This window comes from Trichechus manatus, unplaced genomic scaffold (assembly GCF_000243295.1).
Source record: "Trichechus manatus latirostris isolate Lorelei unplaced genomic scaffold, TriManLat1.0 scaffold00066, whole genome shotgun sequence".
NCBI classification, from domain to species: Eukaryota; Metazoa; Chordata; class Mammalia; order Sirenia; family Trichechidae; genus Trichechus; species Trichechus manatus.
This window is the reverse complement of record NW_004444002.1, coordinates 3,275,561-3,299,063: the sequence shown is the minus strand read 5'-3', so window position 1 is coordinate 3,299,063 and position 23,503 is coordinate 3,275,561. Positions and strand designations below refer to the sequence as shown.

The 23,503-nt window shown below is 40.5% G+C and overlaps 1 protein-coding gene across 2 annotated transcripts in view; it reads right to left on the bottom strand.

The window, feature by feature from the left end:
* Positions 1-23,503, bottom strand: part of GRIA3 (glutamate ionotropic receptor AMPA type subunit 3) — a 306,229-nt gene that overhangs the window by 57,155 nt on the left and 225,571 nt on the right. For both annotated transcript variants that reach the window (XM_004379586.1, XM_004379587.1), the window contains exons 11-12: positions 14,845-15,221; positions 3,654-3,852 (exon numbers count right to left, since the gene is read on the bottom strand). In XM_004379586.1, the coding sequence (XP_004379643.1) occupies positions 3,654-3,852; positions 14,845-15,221 (576 nt within the window). The remainder of the gene's footprint in view (positions 1-3,653; positions 3,853-14,844; positions 15,222-23,503) is intronic.

Below are 23,503 nucleotides of genomic sequence, written 5' to 3'. Positions count from 1 at the left end.
AAGCAACATTGTGAGTAATCCAGTTGTGATCATGGGCTTACAACGTCTGCACAAGACATTTTTGACGAATGTCACTGGTCATTTTTAATTTTTTAAAGAAAATGCAGGCAGCAAAAGGGGGTTAAAATTAGTATTAAACATTTCATTCAAAAAACACCCTCCTTTTATCCCAGAAGCTTTCTTCAGTGGGGATATGGACACATATCTGGGAAAGAAATCAAACATGCTAGTTGTCTTTTAATATTTCTAGGGGTCTGAAGGCAGAGAGAATTTTAGTGCTTTTTCTCCCAGTGCTACTTTTTAACATGATTCTAGGTTAAATTCCCCAAACCTAGTGGAGAATGATCATTTCAGTGCAGCTTTCCAAATCATAACGGCATTTCTCTGGGCGATGACAATAAAGCTGTTGACTAGTTTTTTAGCCTGGATGCCTCCACCTCTGGTTGGGACACTTAATTTTGGAGCTACTGTCTAAGGAAATCAGTTTTTGAGTCAAGAGGGTTGATGGTAATATTCCAGATGTCTCTTCCAGCTGCATGCATTTTGCTTAGTCCCTCCCTGCTTTTTCTGGTGGAACAGGTCCCTCTGCCAGTGACTTTATGTGATTCTAAGAGGACAGCTAAGGAGAGCTCAGAAAATGAGAGAAACAGAAGAATGATTTTAAAATACCATCATTTTAATGGCAGCCTTACCCAGGACGAGTAAAAATGTTTGCAGCGCAATTAGATAAGAATTTTGATTTTATTTCTCTTTCTTAGTGGGAGAACTAGGGGGCTGGTCCCAGGCTGTTTTATGGTATTAGTATTTGGTCCCTGTGGTTTTAGTATGAAGTGAGAATGGGAAGAAATGAGCTAATATTATGTTTGTAAATGTTGCAAGTAATCTTGTTTCATCTTCTAATATTTAGAAGGTATACCATCAGAGGTCCCCAATTATTTTGTGTATGGAGGAGTTACTGTTCTTAAAATTGCCTGATGCCTTAGAATCACTGGAAATCCTGGTGGTGTAGTGGTTAAGAGTTTGGCTGCTAACCAAAAGGTCAGCAGTTCGAATCCACCAGGCGCTCCTTGGAAAACCTATTTGGAGCAGTTCTACTCTGTCCTATAGGGTCGCTGTGAGTTGGAATTGACTCCACGGCAACAGGTTAGAATCACTGAGGGTTGAAGGGGAGTGAGATGGCGGTGGCAATCAAGTCCCTGAGTGAGAGATGTGCTGCCTTTCCTTCCCCATGGGGCTCAGAGAGGACACAGTAAGGGCAAATAGCTTGAAGACCAATTGGTTGGGCCCCTCCTGTATTATATGAATACCAGGCTACCCTTTGTTAGGTTTACAGCACATTTTTCAGCACAAGTGGGCTAAAAGAGTTAATTTTTCTATACTGCTCAATTACACTCTTAGATCATCAACCTTTGTGTACTACCCCGAAGAACTACCCCACAGAGACCTTAATGCTATCACCAGTGACTTATTGGGGAAAAAGTGGCACTTGGGAATTAGAAAATGGTGTGCACTTCCTTATACCTAGAAATATCCAGCTCCTTCCCTAATCAGATTTTCAAAACAACCCTATTTCCATATGAACTACTCATTGGGTGTAAAGGTCACTAGGAATTGGTGAGCATTAGAAACCGCAAACCAATTAGAATGTGGCAATAGCTTTGCTCAGAATTGAATGTGGATTCAAACCTGCTCCGGTAATATGATGCTATTTGATGAAATGTCATTGAATAGATGCTTTCCTGGTTTTTGAGAGAGACACAAAATGAGTGGGGGATGGGGCATGGGTGTGAGGGCAATGACTATTTGATCACACATTCAGCTTCTGTGCTAATAAGTCTTCCCAGAAAGCCTCCTTTTGCCTGCAATATGAATGAATGGCCTTTGAAAGCCTAATGGGAATTGATGCCATCTATCGATTACCATTTAAAGCACACCTGCCTAGTCTCTAATCGTTGTTGAAGGAAAAAACATTTTCCAGTGGAACAACCATCTCTTACCAGAGAATCCAATTGTGGAGTGTTGATATCCTAAGGTGGTCAATTGCTTCATATAGCAAGTTGATGCCTGCCTATTGGGATCATAAGCCCTGTTGAAGCTTGATACCAAACCAGATTTCCATGGAGCTGCCTATGTGTTGACTACTCAGCAGATGGAAATCCCTGGCTGCCAGCCCTGAAACCTGGGAGTTATTTCATGGAGGCAGGGAATGGTCTCAGATTAGCTTCTTGGACTGCCACAGGAGTGAAGGTCAAAGCCAGATTAGTCCCAGGGGTCCTCATATCATTTTGATGCTTCCAATATTGGCTCCTCTCCTTAGCTGGGGACTTTAATCTGCTCAGTAAATAGGTGGTAGAGGCGAGATATGGATTTCTTAAGCCAATGAGAAAGCTTGGAAGGGTCCCAGATCTAACCCTTTCTCCTTCAGGGAGTGAAAACAGTTTTTAGTTAATTGCTATAATTTCAAGAAACATACTCCTCCTGGTTTCCCATGAAGTAATTAGATAAACCTCATGATTATACATGTGGAAACATATTTCTTACTGCTTTATTAAAACATGCTGGCTTAGTACCAACATCTGTTTACTCTGGACTTTTGAAAAGAAGTCAGTAATTATACTTGCCATCCAATAACTTGATTATTGGTTGGAGAGAATGACTAAACTTTTCCTCTCTTTCTGCTGTCCAAGTGGCTTCTGGGTCATTGCTCCAACTGGTCACAGTGGTTATAGTAGCAAGTAGTGGTAATGTAAAGAATCAGTCTACTTTCGAATATAAACTGACACATTTTCCTTGTTGGGGCAACTGAAAAACATTTGTGTTCTTAACAACTCCACTGATATCCTTGCTTATAGTCTAGTTGCCACAGAACAAGGATCTTGATAGTTTATGTACAAACGGTTTGTCCGTCATATTATCCTTCTGTCATTTCCTGCCGCAATCCCCTTTCATCTTTCCTCTTGACCAAGTTCACATAGCTTTACTACCTTTTGCCAGTGAACAATTTGCTGTTTCCCCACTAAGGCTTGGCCTATGAGGGAAAAATAAGTCTACTCGAGAAATTAAAACAGTAATCAGCTGCTCTGAAAATTTAATTATCAGCGTATACATGAATACTCGAAACAATTATAACACATTTCAATAGGAAACCAAATGTCTACTACAGAATATGTAATTTCAATAGGAAACCAATGTCTCCAGTAGAACATGTAATTTCTGCCCGTCCATCACTCATCAGAGCCCTAGTCAGTTCTGTGAACTGCTGAGACATAAAATCACTGTTTTTGTAAAAGCTAGAAGGAAGAATAGATACTAGTTAGTTCATGCTCCTCATTGTTCAAGTAAGGGGGCTGAGGCCCACAGAAGTTAATGACTTGCCAGGGACAAACAATCACTTTGTGGCACAGTTGGGATTCAAACCCAGGAGTTCAAATCAGTGCTCTCAGCATGCCACTTGTTATGCCTCACCTAAGTTGTCATAGTCCTAAAGGACAACGAGTGAGGTCACCAACCAAGCAGTACCATATCTGAGATTGCTCTCCTTTGATAATATTGCCACCTCATTTCAAGAATCCCTTAAAGGCACTGTGAATTTACCTTTGTGAGAAGATGATAAAACAAAGACCAGCAGGCCCAATTAACTGCAAAGCACTTACTCTGAAAAATTCTTTTGTTGAACCGGAGTCCAGGGTCCCATATGCAATTTCAGTCTGCTTAGCTAAGTCTTCAGCACTCTCTATGGGAGAAACCATCCTCTCCACGGTCAGGAAAGCAGCGAGATTGGCAGTATAGGAAGAAATTATGATCAGGGTGAAGAACCACCAAACCCCTCCAACAATGCGCCCAGAGAGTGATCTACAAAACAAAACAAAGACAAATCCAGACCCAGAGGGGTCCGATTTCAGGTTAAGAAATCCTTGCCTTTATTTCTGGAAGAGGAGTGGCTTCAGTACAGCAGATGAAGGAGGGAGGTAGATGATGTGAGGAAATTGAAGCAGCCAACAAAAGTCACATGTTCACAACACCACCCCATGTCATGATGGCATACGATGATGGTGCATGGATAATGCTCTTCAGGCCTGGGTGGGTTTCAAAGCAGGATTTTATTTTTTAATTGCAGACAAAAATACTTCCTTTTTACTAGCTCCTGCCTATACATAATCATTGTACTGACTGCAAGTGGTGTTTTGAAAGTATTTACCACATCTGTGGAAGACTGCTCTTTTTCCTTTAAGGCAGTGGTTCTCAACCTCGGCTGCACATCAGAATCACCTGGGATCTTAAAAAAACCCAGTGCCCAGGACCATCCAAGACCAGTTGAATCAGCACCCAGGAGGTGGGACCCAGACACATGCATTTTTTAAAGCTCCCGAGGTGATTATAATTTGTAGCCAAAATTGGGACCACAGATGTAAGGGAGAAACAGGGTCTAAAACCTTTCCACATTTGAAGAGAAACAGGAAGGTGCTGGTAAAGAACACTATTCACCTCGAGGTTAATAAATTTAATAAAGACATTGCCATTTTGTGGAGTTGGTCACCCATGAGGCAAGGATCGAAAAGATAATATTTATGATCATCTTCATATAAATGGCTAGTGGGGCTCAGGAGCCTAGTTCCAGGGATCAAAATTCTCCCTTTTACAAACTAAGTCCTAGTTAGCATGAGTGTGTGGGGCTGGCTCCAAGTGAAGTAGGAAACTACTTATATGATAGGATTTGAGATGGCCCAAAAGGGTTGTTTCCTACACCCTCATTAAAAACAAAACAAAACAAAACAAAACAACAACAAAAAAAACCCCACCAAAACAAACAAAACCATCCTCACTGGCCTGCCACAGAAATTCCTACTCTCTGTCTTGTTTTCGGGAGGCTTGGTCAAAATGTAACACACGTTACTTCAACAGCACCTATTATCACATTATTCTGGATTAGTTTATCCAATCAGTAGAGAATGGGACAGAGGATGGTTAAGTTTTAACCATTCCCCAGGATGTTTGTTAAAATGCAGATTCAGAATATCTGAGTGCCCAAGAATCTGCACTTTTTAAGCATCACAGGTGATCTGGCTGCAAGTGATCTGTAGATCAAACTTTGAGAAATGTTCTTCTACATCAGTGATTTTCAGCCCTGCCTGCACATCAATATCATCTGGGGAGCTTGAAATGAAACACAAAATAAAAAACAAAAAATGATGCCTAGGTCCCACCCCAGACAGTTAAGTCAGAATCTCTGGGGGTTGAACCTAAGCATTAGCATTTTTATAAAACTCTTGAGGTGCAGCCAGGGTTGCCAGTCATGGGCCTACATCATGAGAGCTACTTAGAGAGAAGGACCATGGGAAGCGTGAGGGTGTTCAATGCTCGATGATGGCTAATGGCTTGTACTGAGGAAACTGCTTCACGATTTTGCTAAAGGCTGGCTCTGTCTGCAGAAATAAAAATCTGGTCCCTGGGTCTTAAAACATTGATTGCCATGTCATTCCTAGGATAGTTTTGATTTGTGGAAACGCTCCATCCTGGCTAGGCTATGTTCTCTTATACCCAGAAAAGCTCACAGGAAGAGAACTCAAACTGTCATAAAGTCAAGAATAGGTGTAGAAGGCCGACTCATCTCCAGGCTCTGTAGGAAGAGGGCCGTTCCGGGCTGAGAGCTGGCAAATCAAGCTCTTCTCTGCCTGTACTTACACTTTACCACCTTTAAGCCAATCTAAATTCCTGTGTCCCAGGATAACCCTTTTTAGTCTCTGGAAAATTCAGTTGTTTTACATTCTACATTCTAATCAAATGATCTGGGTAGGTATTTTGATAAATAGCATTTTTTTATTGACTAACAATAACAAACCTACTTGATTTTTTAAAGTCTTCAATTCCTGTTAGTTCCTGGATGCCTAAAATGACCCTTATTTACTTTTTTCCCGAACATAATCACTTTTAGCTTCTTGGATGTAGAAATTTGCATTGCAATAGATTTTTCTAACTAATAGTTATACTCGCTCAGGATTTCATCTGGGAACATTTCCCCTTTAATCAGAAGAGGTAAAAACCTCTGAATGAGTCAGAAAAGAATGTGTCACACTTCCAAATGCTGAGTGTATACAGTGTTTTCATTATGAATTTGGACCTTTCATAGTTTTTCTTCATTGTTGCCATACACGTTTCATTTATTCTGGACTGATCTGACTCTGGAAATAATTTTTAATGTGTAAAGGATTAATGCTCTAAAGTAGCGTCTCTAATAATAGGACACTAAAAATGATAATAATAATAATAGCTAACATGGGCACTTTCTATATGCCAGGCTCTGTTCTAATTGCTGTACATGTATCAACTATTTTAACCCTCCTTCCCTATGGGTTAGCTACTATTTTAGAGGTGAAGAAACTGAGGCACAGAGAGGAGAAATAGGAAATAAAACATTCATACTTACACAATAGGAAAAAATACCCATATTTTTGTGTTGCAAAATACCCATATTCTGTATAAGGAAATCCAGAATGGTGTGCAAATTATAGAAGATACAAATTTTCCTACAAATACTGAGAGATATAGTTGCAAGAAAGCCAAATGTGTTTGGATAATTATTGTTTATTATCTGTCGTTCACTTGGAACATAGCTGTGAATGTCATCCTTATTTGGAATGATGGGGCTTTACCCAGACCAAGGGGAAAACTGACCTTGGAGTATTTCTAAAATCATGGTTTGGTACGGAAAGGGATATATTCTGCTGCTGAGAATACTAATTGTAGTTTATACATTGCATACTTGAAATGTGGAGGAAAAGATAGTCATTTATGGAAATTACACTTGTGCCATCATATTGAGGCTAATGGACTGTGTCTGTGTCTGTATCATCTAAAATCAAGCCTGCACATCATAATCTGGTTATTTTGGCCACTTTAATAGCTGACTCAGATCATTATATGGTCGATCCCAATGACTCAGTTGAGACTGGCTATTGACATGACGGAAAATAAACCTAGGTAAATGCAAAATGGTTATTTTCATTGCCTCTTGTCTACGTGGCTATTGACTTGGGCAATTAGGTGGTTAGTATCATGGTATACCTTTGGGCATGGAGAATTTGGGTGATTATCCACATAGAAATGGTGTAATAGTATCTTCAAGCCTCAGCATACATAGAAGAAAGAGCTTTTGTGGAATCAGCATTGAATGCTCACAATTATTCATTCTCTTTCCAAGAATTTTGCTAATAGCTTCAACAAAACATTGGGTGGAATTTCCACCACTTTCTTGCCTTGTAGGGCATAAATTCCTAAATCCTTTCACTGAGAAAGGGGTACAGTGGAACCCATGGGGAAGAAGCTCTAACAAGCATTTTTATATTTCCCTTCTCTCATTAGTGAAACTGTAGCCACGTACACCCACGTTTCAAATGGAGGCTATATAAAAAGTGACTGATGGGTCAGCCCCATTACATTTTATAAAAGATCTATTAAAGCAAGACAAGGCTTTACAGGTGAGTTAAAAAGACCTGCCATTTTCCAGCATCTTCTTCCCCATTAATGCAGCTGCAAAGTGTTTAACATTCATTTCAAATAGTTTTGTTGCACAAGACAGGTTTTGAGGTCAGCATAATGAAATGGCTGTGAAATTCTGTGCATTTAGTGTTTATGAAAGTGCATTATAAGGAGCATAGCATACCTTTTGAAGAAATGTAAGAGGAGGTGCGAAGTTAATGAAAGTAAATTAGCAACAAGAGAAAACCAGACATATAAAAACTTTGCAAAATATGCCTATCAACTAATATACAATACTCTTGTTATCTGTAATCATAAGAAACTAGAGTTTCTGAGTTAATAATAAAACGTATTTTATGACCTCTGAAATGATAATAAAAGTGAGCTATGTGCTGTAACCTTCATCCTGTAAGTAAATTTTGAAATCTGCCCTTTACTAGCTGCACAAGATGAAGAGCTTGAACTGCAAACCGCTTCTCCTTTGCACAAACTCTTTATCATTCCTCTCCCCCGCTTTTCTTTCTTCCAAAGCATGCATCATTTCTACACTCCATTCAGTGCTGCGTCTGTGACAGATTCTTTAAAATGTGCAGAATCAGTCTATGGCTCTTATAGTCTTCTCTGATGGGAAGAAGTAACCATGTCCCAAAGACTGAAAACTCCGGCTTTCAGCCAGAAAAGTCATGAAATAGTTGTAATAAAAATTCTGCTATGACAGCATTAATGTATTACCACATCACGACTACTTTGAAGTGGATTTGCAGTAGGAGAAAGACACTGGTCATACATCAGCAGAGGAAAGAATATTGCTTAAAATGGAGCCAAAAATTCCTATTGTCTTTGATATCATTCATTTTGTACCCTTTTATTATTATACACTTACTGTCCATTTTAAAGGAGGATCTATGTGTCAACTAACCTGGATGGATCCCCTTCCCTCTCTTCCAAAGTACTTAATAACTTGAAAACTGAACAGGAGAGTAATGCCTTTGGAATAATCTGTACACAGTAATCTGGTTCAGACTAATCTGTTCTTTCCATTCTCCCCGTCGTAATTCCCCCAACCCTATGTCTTTAACTTGGCTAGCCCTCAGATGGCCCTGCAACTTCACAGAAAGTCAGCAGGGGGAGCGTTTGTCTGGAAGGACTGAACTCTGGACTGCTTGAGGGTTCTATCAAAGTTTTACAAAGGAAACAGATTTCTGTTTAAAAATAAAGTCACAGCCCCTTCAATATCAGTAAGACATTATGGGATTTTTCCACTGCCGTCGAGTTGATTCTGACTCAGAGCGACCCCATAGGGTTTCCAAGGCTGTAAATCTCTACGGAAGCAGAGTGCCACATCTTTCTCCTGCACAGCTGCTGGTGGTTTTGAACTGCTGACCTTTCGGTTAGTAGTCGATCGCTTTAACCACTGTGCCACCAGGGCCCCGTCATTGTGGGATAGTACAATCAAAATATTTGCAAGAGATGTAATCCTTAGTGAAAGCACTATGTGGGTTCAGGACGGAACGTTGAAGATTATGTCTTCTTATCAGGAATCAACTATTTGTCACTGACGAGAATTTCAATTGTATTCCTAAGAAATTTTAGGAACTAAAATGCAGATGCAATATTAATATTTGTGACTTCAGCAGAGTTAAATGCAGGCAGGTTAAGAATAACAATAGCTAACATTTATTGAGAATTTCCTATACACCACGCAGGCACTGTGCTTTACATTTTACCGATGAGGAATTGTGGCTTAGCAAGGTCTGGTAACTTGCCCCAGGTTACACAACTGTAGGTCGTGAATCAAATACGGCTCACTCCAGCACCCACATGCTTAACCACTAGGCTCCCTCCTCTCTCTTGTAGCTACAGGTCTGGATCATATCTGGTTGTTCCTACTGCCCATCTCTCCATCCTCCGCTCAGGGAGAAAAGGGTTAAATTGAATCTCCTCACACCTTCTTCCTCCTATTCCCACCAAAAATTTGGTTTTTATTAGGATGTAACCTCAGCTTATTACATTGATTACCCTTGCTAAAGTTGATTTGGCCTCCAGCATCATATAGAACAAAGTAATTCACTTTGAACAATTGAGGTAGTGGAAAATATCAAACCTGATATTGACACAGACTCTCTAAGCTCCTAGGTTACTGTCAATAGCTTTGTTTGATAGAGATGGAATGATGCCAACAGTTTTCCTCATGAACGCTCATTGCTGATTTCCCACTTTTACTTTGAGTGAACACACGATCAACGGCATTTCAAATGCTCACTACCTATTTCCTTTAACAGCCAGGGGAAAAGCAAAGTTTCCTAAGAGGCTGGGAGACTAGAACACAGCCCTGTGCATAAGCATGAGGAAAAGAATGGAACAACCAGTGCACCTTTAGGCCGCTAGTGAGAAGCAGGGTGCAATAGTGGAAATGATTGTACTACTCGCTCAGCACTTAAAACTTCCATGACTTTGGGTCCCATCATGTCATCTCTCTGGGTACTGTTCCTTTGTCTACGATACGAAAAAGCCAGTATAATGTGAAAAGAGCATGGGTTTGGGAGTCCGAGTTAGGTTTGAATACTTGCTCTGCCATTAACTTCTTGACTGGACAAATCACTGAACTCGAGCATCACCTTCTTCAACTTAAAAAGTATAATGCTCACCCTGTGATGGTGTTTTGAGGATTAAAATCCATGTGATAATGCAAGTAAAGTGCCCATACACAGCGGGAGCTCAGTGAAGGTGGCTGTCCCTCCACCCACAGTTCAACGGAAAGAGTTGGACTAATTTATCTCTGACATCTCCTCCTGCTTTAATACTTGATAATTTTACCTTAAAGTGTGGTCTCTTATAATTCCTTGAATTGATGCAATTTTGAGAAATGTCAGAGTGTACAATGCATGTTAACATCCTGGGCTTTCTGGAGAGTTTGCCTTCTAAGCATGGTCATTAAACAGAACTAAAGTATAATGCTGGTGTTTGCAGTCAAGGCAACCACCAATCTTAGAGTCCAACTATGTTTTTATCAGGAATTTCTAAATCTGTTAATGGAGAAACGTATTACAGTGGTATTTGCTGGTATACAGTTGAGCACAAATATGTAACCAATGGAGCTCTCAAGACAAGGAGAAACATGTTTCCTTCTTACGGGTATATAATAAATATGATAAGAAGTTTAACATTTTATTAAGAGGCTTAAAGATATAATTTCTTTTGAAGGACACAAAAGACAGTATTGAAGGAGGGATTACCCATATGGTAGAAAATGTAGAGCTCATAAAGGCAATACTTTATTACTCAAAAGCAAAATAAGGATAATATTTGTTATTCTAACCCAAAAAAACCCCCCAAAAACCCAAATCCATTGCTGTGGGGTGATTCCAACTCATAGCGACCCTATAGGACAGAGTAGAACTGCCCTATGGGGTTTCTAAGGCTGAAATCTTTACAGAAGCAAACTGCCACAGCTTTCTCCCTCTGAGCATCTGGTGGGTTCAAACCTTCGATCTTTCGCTTAGCAGCCTAGCACTTAACCACTGTGCCACCAGGGCTCCTCTTGTTACTCTAGACTAGTGTTATTCTACAGGCTGTGCCCCATTACTGAGTTGAGTTGTGACTAGCATTTTAAAAAGTTAAACAAAATAGAAAGTATCAGAGTACACGGCAGATTGTAAGGGTAACGTTTGGTGAAACTTTTGTTATATACATATACATGCACCGAGTCGTGATGGAAAATTTATTTCTTACTGTGGGTCATGGTCAAAATATTTGAAAGCCATTGCTCTATATGACAGTATCTACTGCAGTACGATAAAATCTGTGTCTTTGGAAAAAAGCATTTGATATATTCCAGTGCCACAGAAGAGCCACAGCTTAAATTCTGCTACAAAAAATAAAAATAAGAAATCTGTCCAGCTTGTCATTTTCAGGTCATCATCTTTAAGTTATTACTTAACAAAACAATATACGTAAATGCTTCTAAAAACAAATGGCTTTTTGAAAGTCTTGTTGGAGTATGTAGACTAGTATGCAGCACTCTAGTGGGGATATCACAGATTTAGTTCTGAAAATCCACTTACAGAAACCAATAGAATCTTCAAGCCTTAATGACTCTTTAGCATTGTCTCAACACAGATTACCAGCCATTTTAAATATCATTCAGTTACAGGGTCATTCAGAAACCCTAGTTTCTTGAAGTGAATGTTTAAAAGAGAAAGAAAGAAACTCCCAGATAATATTACAAAATAACACGCCTTCAAAGCACAAAAGGAACAGGGAATGAAATAATTTAGAGATGACCTAGCAGACTGTGGAGGGCGAAAAAGTGTGAAATGAAACCAACGTACTTAGACAAATGAGGTTTGTCTCTCACATGGTATACTAAAATGCTGCTGAATGCTGAAGATGGTTACCTGTGAGTTATACTGCAAAGCTTCATTTGAAATGTTTTGTGTTCTAAGTGGATTATCTCAAAATGAAGTATGTTGTTAAAACATGGACGGTAAAGTCCTGAGTCCTTACGTTTTAAATAAAAATCCCTGTATGTTTGTATAATTGATTCTGGTCTGTACTTGAATCAATGTTTGATTTTACCAAAAACTAAAACCTTTTATTTCAGAAATAGCATTTTTTAAACTATAAAGATGTTATGTTTGCTTGCAATATTTATGATTATGAATTCACCACCATTTTTTTTAAGGTGAGTTAACACTTTAAGTGGGTAAGACCCAGGACACTCACGGTATTTTTAACAGGTTTACTAAGATAATTTGCATACTATAAAATCCACCAATGTAAGCATACAATTCAATAATTTTAATAAATTTAGACTTGTGCAACCGTCACCACAATCCAGTTTGGAACATTTTCATCATCCCAAAAAGTTCTCTCATGCCCCTTTGTGGTTCATCTGCATGGGGCTGGGACTAAGGAAAGGTGAGTGAGGCATTTGCCTCACATGCAAAATTTAAGGGGGTGCCAAAATCTAGTAATTAAGATAATACTTTAATGCAATATTTCAAAAGAATCATATTTAATGCAAAAAAGCCATGATGAACAAAATATCAAAAATTTAAATAAAGACTGGATCCAACCCTGCATTTGCTCTACTCGGCCTCACTTGCCTCACCCTAACCCTGGCCTTGATTATCCCTGCACTCTCCACCTCCCCAGGCCCCACAAACACTGAAGTATTTTCTGTCTCTATGGATTTGCCTATTATGGATAAATGGAATAATATATGGACTATTCAATAAATGGGATTCATTAAATGGAATCATACAAAAAGTAGCCTATGATTCACTTGTGTATGGTGTGAGATAAGGGCCTAAGATCAGTTTTTTATATATGGATATCCAATTGTCCCAGCGCTACTTGTTGAAGAGACTATCCTTTCTCCATTGAACTGTCTTGGCATCTTTGGTGATATTTGTTAGTATATAGTATTATATGCTATATAAGTACATATATAGTATATATAACCATATAAGTATATATATCATACTATATTAGTACATAAAACTGTTAGTACATAGAAATACAATTGATTTTCAGATATTGATCATGTATCTGTCAACTTGGCCAAACTTGTTTACTATTTCTCGTCTTTTTTTTGTGGATTTCTTGGGATTTTCCACACATAGGATCATGTCATCTGCGACTAAATAGTTTTATATCTTGTTTTCCAATCTGGATGTCTAAGTGGACATACTTGCCTTTTTCCTGATCTTAGAGAGAAAGCATTTATTTTTCACAATAAGTATGATGTTAGATGTGGGTTGAGGAAGTTTCCTTCTATTCCTAGTTTGTTGAGAATTTTTATCATGAATGGGTGTTGGGGTTCATGCTTATCATTTAAAAAAATATTGTTTTTATTTTTACATCTGGCTTCCTAGGGGTTGCTCCTGTGTCTGTGTAGCTTAGTGGTTAACCACTGATTAGAAAGAGGTTGTGCTCAAACTCATTGAGCCAGTAAAGCTTCCATTCTCTGTTGATGAATGTGTGTCTGGGTAGGGCAGTACATTAAAAGTTGAGGCCATTTTAAAGTCTGTCCTGTGTTTTACTTTCCACAGGGCCCTTTCAAGTCTCCTGAGAACAGGTGCACAGCCTCAGGGTCAGCCAGGAGTGTGTGAACAGTTTGGGTCCTTTCCAGATTCCCACTGTGTGTTTGCACAGCCTCAGCCAAGAATATGTTCGCTTCAACCACAACAGCCACCTCAGGCTAGTAGGGCTGAGCCATGACCCTCCTCTACTTGTCAGTTTTTAAGAAGGCATTTCCACCACAACACTGCTGGGTGTGGGCATTGCCCACTGCTCCAAACTGAGAGAACCCCCTTTGAAAGTACTGGACCTGCCATGCCCTGGCAGAACCTCCATGCCGACCAGCTAGGTATGGGAATAGGAGCCTCCCCAGGGCAAGACACCACGAATGCCCACGTTCTTACCTGAAGTTCAGTAGTTTTTCAAGCACAATGCATCACAGATTGTATTACTTTTCTTGATTTCCAGAGTGCTAAAATGGTTGCTTTTATCAATTTTGTCCAGTTTTATGGTTGCTTTTTGGGGAGAGAATTTTCCCATCTCTTCACTAGGCCATAGCTGGAAGTCCTGCTTCACATACAATATGTTTCTTACAAACTCACCACCAATTATTTTTATAGGAGTTAATAGTTGAAGTAGGTTGGTGACGCCCAGGATACATCTTGAATGTGGTGAATTTTCAATCAACCACATGGCTATCATCTAAAGCCTCCAAATGCCTCTTTCCCTAATCAGCAAGGATATATGAAAGTCCAGTATTAAAGATTCATTGCTTTGGGCAATGACTTAAGTTATCCTTGGAAAGTAGAGAGAAGTTCATTGAAGGCAGGCCTAGGTGCGACTACAATGGAGAGTTCTAGGCAGTCTGAGGGCAAAATGAAAAAGAGGACACTGAAAGGGGAAGGTGGGAGGGTTTTACAGAAGAACACTATCTTCTTTCAAATTTTGTCTAGATCCAATCTCTAGACAAATGAGAAAATGTTTTAGCTCATTTAATGAGGAAACCATGCCTGTTTGATCTGATTGAAAATTAGTATTAGATTTATCTGATTAATATTAATATTAGCTGGCCATGCTGGCTTTATCCAGAGTTCAAATGTTTGCGGTAATATATATATAAATATATGATACCACAGAAATGTAATGGAAGACATTCAAAGCAACACCACTGACACACTCACTTCATGGATGCAAGCAAACAAAATGGCTTGATGATAAATTTTGTCACTGGATGGAATGTTAAATGAAAGAAATCTGGACTTGAGATGGGTGAATACCAGATGTACATGAATGGAGTATGGCCATAAAATGCAAGGAGGCGTTAGGTATGACATGGAAACAAACCTTGGAGAAATATCACATCCTTGCTGCATAAAGGCACCCAAGGAAAACCAAAGACTGTTAAATATTCCAAATTCATTTGGAGGATCAGGAGGGCTCTGCGGATCACGGGGTTCTTCATTGTTGTCTTCCAAGTGCCATTCATAAGGACTGAATCTGCTGACTAGGAAAAGAACTACGCTGACTCCAATGTAAGCGAAGACGATGCACATCCAGATCTCATAAGCCAAGGGATCCAGAAATGAGAATACGCCTGGTTTTGATTTCTGAGGCTTCTTTATCATGATGGAAATGCCCAGGCTCATAAATGGCTTTGAAAAATCTATGACTTCTTCACGGACCAGTGTTATAGTGAGTGGAGCAACAGCTATATCAGCTCTCTGAAAAAAAAAATACATATGACTTTTAGAGACAGTATTTCAGTCATTTGCCACTTAATATACCTTTTGGTGGAAATGTGAAGTTTTAAATTACTACCACCAATCGACTTGCCAATGCTTGGGCTACAAAAGTAGTAGCATTCAATGGGTTCTAAAGTGCTTTAACTTGATGATATTAAGGAAAGGATACTAGCCTTTTGTCCTCTGAGACATGAATGCTTAGGGCAACTGAGACATTTTTTTTCCTTCTAAAAATTCCTTTTTACTGCCTTGCAACTCAACTTGTACTCCCTTGTGACATATCACCGTTTAACTCTTGTTTTCTTACTTTAATTTTCATATTCTTATGTCGTAGCTCCCACACTTGACTGGAAATTTCGCTGGGGCAAGCATAATAGCCTCTACTTCTTATATCTGCCTCACCCCTCACCACCATGAGGTGCAGCACAGGGCCATAGAGCTTAGTAAAATACTGGGTGTTTGCTATCTTGTATTATCCTTAAGTTATTTTTTAAGAGTATGTATGTTAAAACATAGGTTCTTTGAAGGCAGGAACTCACTCCTCCAATTTTGTATCTATCACAGCCACAGAGCCTAAACTAAAGAAACTATAGATGCCTAAAAATAAGTTGTCAATTATTGAATATGATATATGCAAACATGAAAGAATTCTGCATGGACAATAACAAGGGTAAAGCAGTTATTGGAATATATATTAATTTATAGAGTAAGCCATATTTTCTGGTGACCAATATCAGTGTAGCACTTGCTTGTATTGGATCAATAAAATGAGTGTATCAGTACTGTACTGCATAATTAGCTCAGGCAGAGGCAGACAATGTTTTTATATTAATCTTCTGAAAATATAAGCACTAGGAATTTCTGAACTTCTTTCTCCCCCCGCCCCATACTTGTTCCTTTGCAATGGTAGTAAGTTTTAGTCTGGTACCAGGTCTTAAAATGCACACAAAAAAATGCTTCTAACTAAGGAAAGGCTTTTGGATGGTGTATCAGATATGGAGTGAAAAGACCAGTTTTGATGATCAAGTTTTTCTATGTTAAACACAGTTATGTCTTAATATCCCTAACAATGGGGGGAGGTGGGGGAAGGAGAACAACCAAGTCAGAGGAATGTCTGAGATACAGCATATTTTCAAAGAAATGAAGTTTTACTACTTTGAATTACGTATAGTAACTAAAAGAGGTTAAGATCTATTGCTTAATTAATTTAAGGGGAAATGTAGATAATAAACTTCTAGCTAACATTTATTGAGCACTTACTCCATGTGAGGCACTGTGGTAAGCACCTTATATACATTATCACACTTAATTCTCACAGCAACCTTAAAGTTGGTACTATTATCATGCCCATTTTAGAGATGGAGAAACTGAAACACTGAGAAGCTGGGATTAGAACCCTGGTTTTCAGATTCCAGAACCCACTTTCTTAGCTACCATAATAGTCTAACTGCATAGATATTTGCAGGTTTCTAAAATACATCACTTTTACATAAAATTATCAACCTCAGCCAACTCTCAGGTTCACTCTAAAACATATTTGAGTACCTACTCTGTGTCAAGGAATCCCTGGGTAATGCAAATGGTTAAGTGCTGGACTACTAACTAAAAGGCTGGCGGTTTGAACCCACCCAGAGGTACCTCAGAAGACAGTCCTGGTGATCTGCTTCCAAAAGGTCACAGCCTTGAAAACCTTATGGAGCAGTTTTACTCTGCATACATGGGGTCACCGTGAGTTGGAATTGACTCAATGGCAACTACCAACAACAATTCTGTGTCAAGAACTATTCTAGGTGTTGGCAAGCAGAGAACAAGACAGACAAAACAGAGGCATTCTACATCTACTACATCCTAGTGGAAGTTGCAGAAAGTATGCATTTATTGAATGAAGCCTGCTGACCATATCTACCTCGGCAGCTCACCATCATCTCAAAGTCACCATTTCTAAGATTAAGCCTATCATTTATCACCCCAAGGTATGTTCTCTTAAATCTGTGAATGGTGCTTATCCCAAACTTTTCCCAGTCTCCAATCCTTACTAGTCCTACCCTCTCTGCAGATGATCTTGCCTCTTACTTTACCGAAATGGTGGAAGCCATCTGATAAGAGCTCCCTTACCTCAGTGTCCCTCCTTGCCTTCTCAACACATTGCTGCATCATCATACATCCCTTCTGTCATTCCCATCTCATAGAAAGTGACCCTTTTTCTTTCTAAGGTTTAATCTACTCATTCCTTGCATCTCATAATCTTCTGTCTCTTTTTAAAACTCAACTCAATCTATTGTCTCTTTTACACCGTTAATTTCTCCTTCTGCATTAATCTATCCCAGTGGTTCTCAGAGTGTGGTCCCTGGACTAGCAGTATCCGTGTCACCTGGTAATTGGTGAGAAAATGCAAATTTATTAGGCGAACTGAATCAGAAACTCTGCGGGTGGGGGCCCAGAAATCTGTGTTGTATCAAGCCCTCCAGGTGATCCTGATGCTTGCTGTAATTTGAGAACCACTGATTTATCCTATTAGCTTAAAACCATATTCAGGTAGTTCCCTTTACTAACAAATAAAAACAAAATAAAAACTACTCCTCCCCACTTTTTTGATCCTGTTATCCGCTTGACCATAGTGACATCTCTCTCTATTATCACTAAACTTCTTGAAAGAATACAACTTTCCTATTTCTCAATGTCAACACCACTTTTTCCTTAAAACTAGTTGCCTTTGAATTGATTCTGACTCATGGTGACCCCATGTGTGTCAGAGTAGGACTGTGCTCCATAGAGTTTTCAATGACTGATTTTTCAGAAGTAGATCACCAGGTCTTTCTTCTGAGGCACCTCTGGGTGGCCTTGAACCTCCAACCTTTCGGTTAGGAGCCGAGCAAGTAACCAGTTTGCACCACCCATGAATTCTATTTTCTCCTTATACCTCTGCTATCTAAATTCTAACCGCCCCCCCCCCCAATTTATTGAAATTGTTTCTTGAACTACATACTTGGTTACCAAATTCAAAGCGCTTCCTCAGACATCAACTGCTCAGGTGACACTAATGGACTTTGGCACTGTATACTGTCTTTCCTTGGGTCTTTGCTACCGAAGAGTACGTGTTCTCCTACCTCCCTGAATGTTTGTTCTCTGGCTTTCTTCTTAGTTCTATTCTCTCATTCAAGGTGTACCTTTGTACCTCCACAGTCTATTCATGGTACCTGGTTCCAGATATAGTCAATGAAGGTTTGTGGAATAAGCAAGATGTTGTCCTTCACTATCTTCTCTCACTTTGTTGCAGGTGATTTCTGAATTGTCAGCCTTGTCCATTTGCCCCAGTTAGATGTTTCTAACTGGAGGGGAGCCAAAGACAAATTTCATCTGTTTTACCCTTTTGCCTGAGGCCAGACCTGGTCGTAGAAACAAAGGCTACTCAGGAGAATGGAATTGGCCAGAAAGCTAGCGGATTTTTTTGGCAGAGAGAGTCTGAATCAGCTAAAAAGAGTCTTGTCATGCCAAGAGAATTTATAGATAAAGCCACCACCTATCTGTGCCAGCATGTTTCTGCCTCCTGTTCAGAACATACAAATGCCCCTCTAGTGTCATTTCCCATTTGATCTAATTTGAATTTCATTATATAATTTAACTATTTTTTTTTGAGCTTTTAAGTCTAAAAGATTAATAGTTCTAGGAGAAATTGCCTTTTCTTTGTTTTGGAAGGAAAAAACTAAGGGGGCATTTGTATGAGAAAAATCACTTTGGACTGGGCTTTTTTTCAAACAAATGAAGACAGGAGTTTGAGAATCTTGACTCCCTTTCAAAGAAAAACCTCAGTAAGTGAAATCCAAATCCCAAACCCATTGCCGAGGAGTGGATTCTGACTCAAAGCAACCCATGGGACACAGTATGACTGCCCCATGGGGTTTCCAAGCCTGTAATCTAGAGGGTGCTATGAGTCGGAATTGACTTGACAGCAACTGGTTTTGGAATCTTTATGGAAGCAGACGTCCATGTCTTTCTCCTGCAGAGCAGCTGGTACTGCTGACCTTTTGGTTAGCAGCTGAGCACTTAACCACTGCGCCACCAGGGCTCTTCTGTAAGTGAGACACCCACCGCTAAATACTGACAAGAGGTGGCTAGATAGACAAAGCAGGACTACTTGTTGTCTGGCTCTCAGGAACATTGAGCCAAAGAACAGATTCCCAAAGGAGGCCATTCCTGGTCTGAAGTACTTTTGAAATCACAAAAGACAACAGAGAAGAATCTGTTTCCCTCAGGCACTTGCCTTTTTTCCTGAGCCTGGCATTTTTGCCTTGTCTGAATTGTTTTTTTCTAAGGAGCTTTTTCAAAGAATGTGAAGTTCGTTTGTTTTTTGAAAGGTGCTCCCTCAGTGAAGAATGGCGTTAAATCTGTGTTCATTTAAGCTTCATTGTTGTGGACTTGGGGGTAGGGTGGGGGAAGATGTGACAGTCTGCTTCTGTAAAGATTACAGCCTATGGGGCACTTCTACTCTGCCCTATACGGTTGCTGTGAGTTGGAATCGACTCTACGGCAGCGGGTTTGGTTGTGGACCTGACTCCAAAATGAGAATTTCCCCGGCTGAACTTGAAAGAAAAAAAAAAAAAAACCCTATCATAGATGAAAAAAGACAAAGGAACAGCGAATAGCAGGTGGAAGAAGGCTCAACAATAGAAAAGAACCCCCCCCCGCCCCATGCACTGTGGTAGAGTCAATTCTGACTCATGGCGACCCCGCGTGCTTCAGAGTAGATCAGCTCCATAGGGTTTTCAATGACTGCGGTCTTTTGGAAGCAGACCACCAGGACTTCCTTCTGCAGCAGCGCCGCTGGGTGGATTAGAACTACCAACCTTTCAGTTCGTAGTCCAGCGCAAACGTTTGTGCCACCCAAAACCAAAGCCAAACCTGTTGCTGACGAGTCGATTCTGACTTGTAGCGACCAAAACCAAACAAAACACCAAACTTGCTGTTGAGCCGATTCCGACTCCTAGCGACCCTGTAGGACAGACTAGAATTGCCTCATAGAGTTGCCAAGGAGCGCCTGGTGGACTCGAGCTTCAGATCTTTTGGTTAGCAGCGGTAGCTCTTAACCGTTACACCACCAGAGTTTCCCATAGTGACCCAGGGACCTAAAAACCAACCAACCAAACAAAAAAACAGACCCGTTGCCATCGAGGCGATTCCGACTCATAGCGGACCTAAAAGAAGATCTTAATTAAGCCTCAAGGACAGCCAGCTTGGTGAGGAGATTTAGCAACCCCTCCCCACCTTTCGAGGAGCCCTGGTGGTGCAGTTGTTAAGCGCTGGCTGCTAAACAAAAGGTCTGCAATTCGAACCCACCAGCCACTCCCAAGGAGAAAGGTGTAGCAGTCTGCTTCCGTAAAGATTTACAACCTTGGAAACACTATGGGACAATTCTACTTTGTCCTGTAGGGTTGCTATGCATTGGAGTTGACTCCACGGCAACGGGTTTTTAATCTTTATGGAGCAGACTGCCACATCTTTCTCCCGCTGAGCAGCTGTTGGGTTCAAACCACCAACCTTTTGGTTAGCAGCCCAGCGCTTAACCACTGCGCCACCAGGGTTACTCTCCATGAAGATTTACAGCCTTGGAAACCTTTGAGGCATTTCTACCCTGTCCCATAGGATCGCCGAGTAAGAATTGACTTGATGGCAACTGGTTTTTTATTTTTTTTATTTTTTGTTTTCTCACCTCTGTATATACTCAATGAGACCAAAGCAGCAGAACCGTCCTATCAGCTCATAGCCAGCCCTTGGAGATACCCTTGCCCTCCACTACCACTATTCCCTCCCCAATATTAAAGGCAGTTATGATGGTTGGTTATTTCAGAGATTAGGACCTGCTTGGCATATTGTCTGTGAAGCAATCAACTTGATTATTAAAGGAAATGGGGAGGAGCAGGTAACTAACTAGTGTCCAAAAATACCCGTTTAGCTCTCTGGGGACTGCCACAGCATGCAGATGAGGGGGAAGGTCACTTTCAAGGCAAGTGAAAGATTTAGGAGGCCAACATTGATGCCAAAGGGAAAAAGGCAGCTCCCCAAATGGCGTTCCTTTCCTGGTCTCTCGCCTATGAAAGCCAGCTGAGGCTGGGGGAGAATTATGGATGGCAACAGATAGCAGCGATGGTGACCCAGCATGATTAATGGAATTGGTGTCACTGAATTGTACATATAAACAATGTGGAATTGGCAACTATTGTGTTAGCTGTATTTTTTACAACAACAATAAAAGGTCACCTTGTACTGCTGGAAAAAAAGCAAAGAAGAAAGAATTATGGATGGGTGTAAGGAGGAGGTGAAATTCTGACTCTAGAATGAAGTGCCTCACTTGCGGTGTCCTGAACCACTCCAGAGGCCTTTTGTCCTCAAGCCTCTGCCTGTGCTGGTGACAACAGTAGGCAGGCCATTTTCAGAAACCAGGTGGGTCCATAGGTGGTATGAGGGTGCTCCAGCTGATGGACAAAAACCAGCCAATGGGAAGAGCTCAGGGTGAGAGCTTGCTAGCGCGTTTGTGTGCATCTTGACTACTTAAAGGATTTTAATCAAGGGGCTTAAGAGTGGCTGTGTGGGCTCAGTAAACACACCAAATTAAGTTTGATTTTCCCACTCACCAGTGGCAAACCCGGAGCAACTGCATTGTTGGGCGGGCGGGCAGGCAGGGGGGATTTAGCTTGAGGGGATTTATAATCCTTTTCATAGGTGGTTGCCAAAGTCATAATTTTTTTTTTTAAAAGCACTTAAAAAAACAACAAATGCATACATTTAGGGATGATGCACTTAAAAATCTGACAAGTTGAAGATGGAAATGACAGTTAAAAAATTTTTAAATGTTTTGAGCTGCAACGCTTATGTTATATCTTAAAGTGTTTTCATCTGATTATCTCATACAAAACTTGTAACCCACCTGAAGACTATGTAGGAGCAGGAGCTTGTCAGTCACTATTTAAAAGCACTTTCTGAAAGCAAGGGGAGGGGATGGGAGAGAGAGAGGTGTTGTTGCTAGGTGCTGTTGAGCTGGTTCCGACTCATAGTGACCCTATAGGACAGAGTAGAACTGCCCCATAGAGTTTCTAAGGAGCGACTGGTGGATTCGAACTGCAGATTGTTTGGTTAGCAGCCTGAGCTCTTAACCACTGCACTACCATGTATTGGCGAGTAATGCATAAGACATTGTTATCCTAGGAAGAGGCAGAGATGCCCTGACACCTTGGCCCTGTGTCAACCATATAGCTCTAGTGGCCTTTGGCATACATTTCCTTTGGAAAGTTCGAATGTGTTGGAGAAAGAAGTGGGGCAGAATCAAGTTAGACAATAGGAATATAATTGCTGTGTGTGTGCGTGGGCGGGGGGAGAGACCAGACTTAAACTGCTTTATTGGTTGTACTCTATGGGATATTTACTGTCTGCAATTGTTAAGATCTGCAGAAAAGAACGAGGTCTATTTAAATCTGTGCAACAGCAAGCAGTGTCACAACAGGATATCCTCATTTCTTCATCAAGAACAGATGTCCCTGTCTGGATTTATTGATTAGGGCCTCTTGTCCTTGGGGAGTTGAGAGTGTTAAGTACAAAGTGGAGATAAAGGATTGTCCCTGGAGCTGGTTGAAGGCCTTCCGAGACTAGATTTGGTTGGAAATATATCCCCAATATCTCTCAGAATGGCAGACGTCCATACGCCGCTAATGCTCCTTCCTTGAGTTCATATGCATCATTGGAAAGAGAGGGACACTTTTATCAAACCATCAGCCCTTCTGTCAAAGCCCAGTGTAATCACCTAAAGAACAGAAGAGACTATTTGGCATCTGTTACTGGACCCTTACTTCTCTGCCTTTCAACTGGAAGGACAGATCGACTTTCTGCCTTTCTTAATGGAAAATGAATCTATCTTAGGATAGTGACAACCTAAGAGATAATTTCCTCTAGGTGGAGAAATGTCAGTGTGAATAGCATCTGTAAAATTGCCATTTGTCCTGGGAGCATGAAGGAGTCTGGGGACACCCAGAGGATGTGACCTGGAATCAACTGTCTCCCACTCCCATCTCCATCCTCAAGTTCTCTGCAGTTTCCGAAACCAGGGGTACCAGTCTGAGAAGTAGTTTGTCTGGCCTTTCTCAAGGCCACCCCAACTCTTTATCCTTAGTTCTAAGTGTTAGGAATATAAGGAACAAGGCACCTGCCCACGGGGTGGTGTCTTTTTGCGGTTAGGGCCTCAGTTTCTTTCTAGACCTTTTCCTGACCCTCTC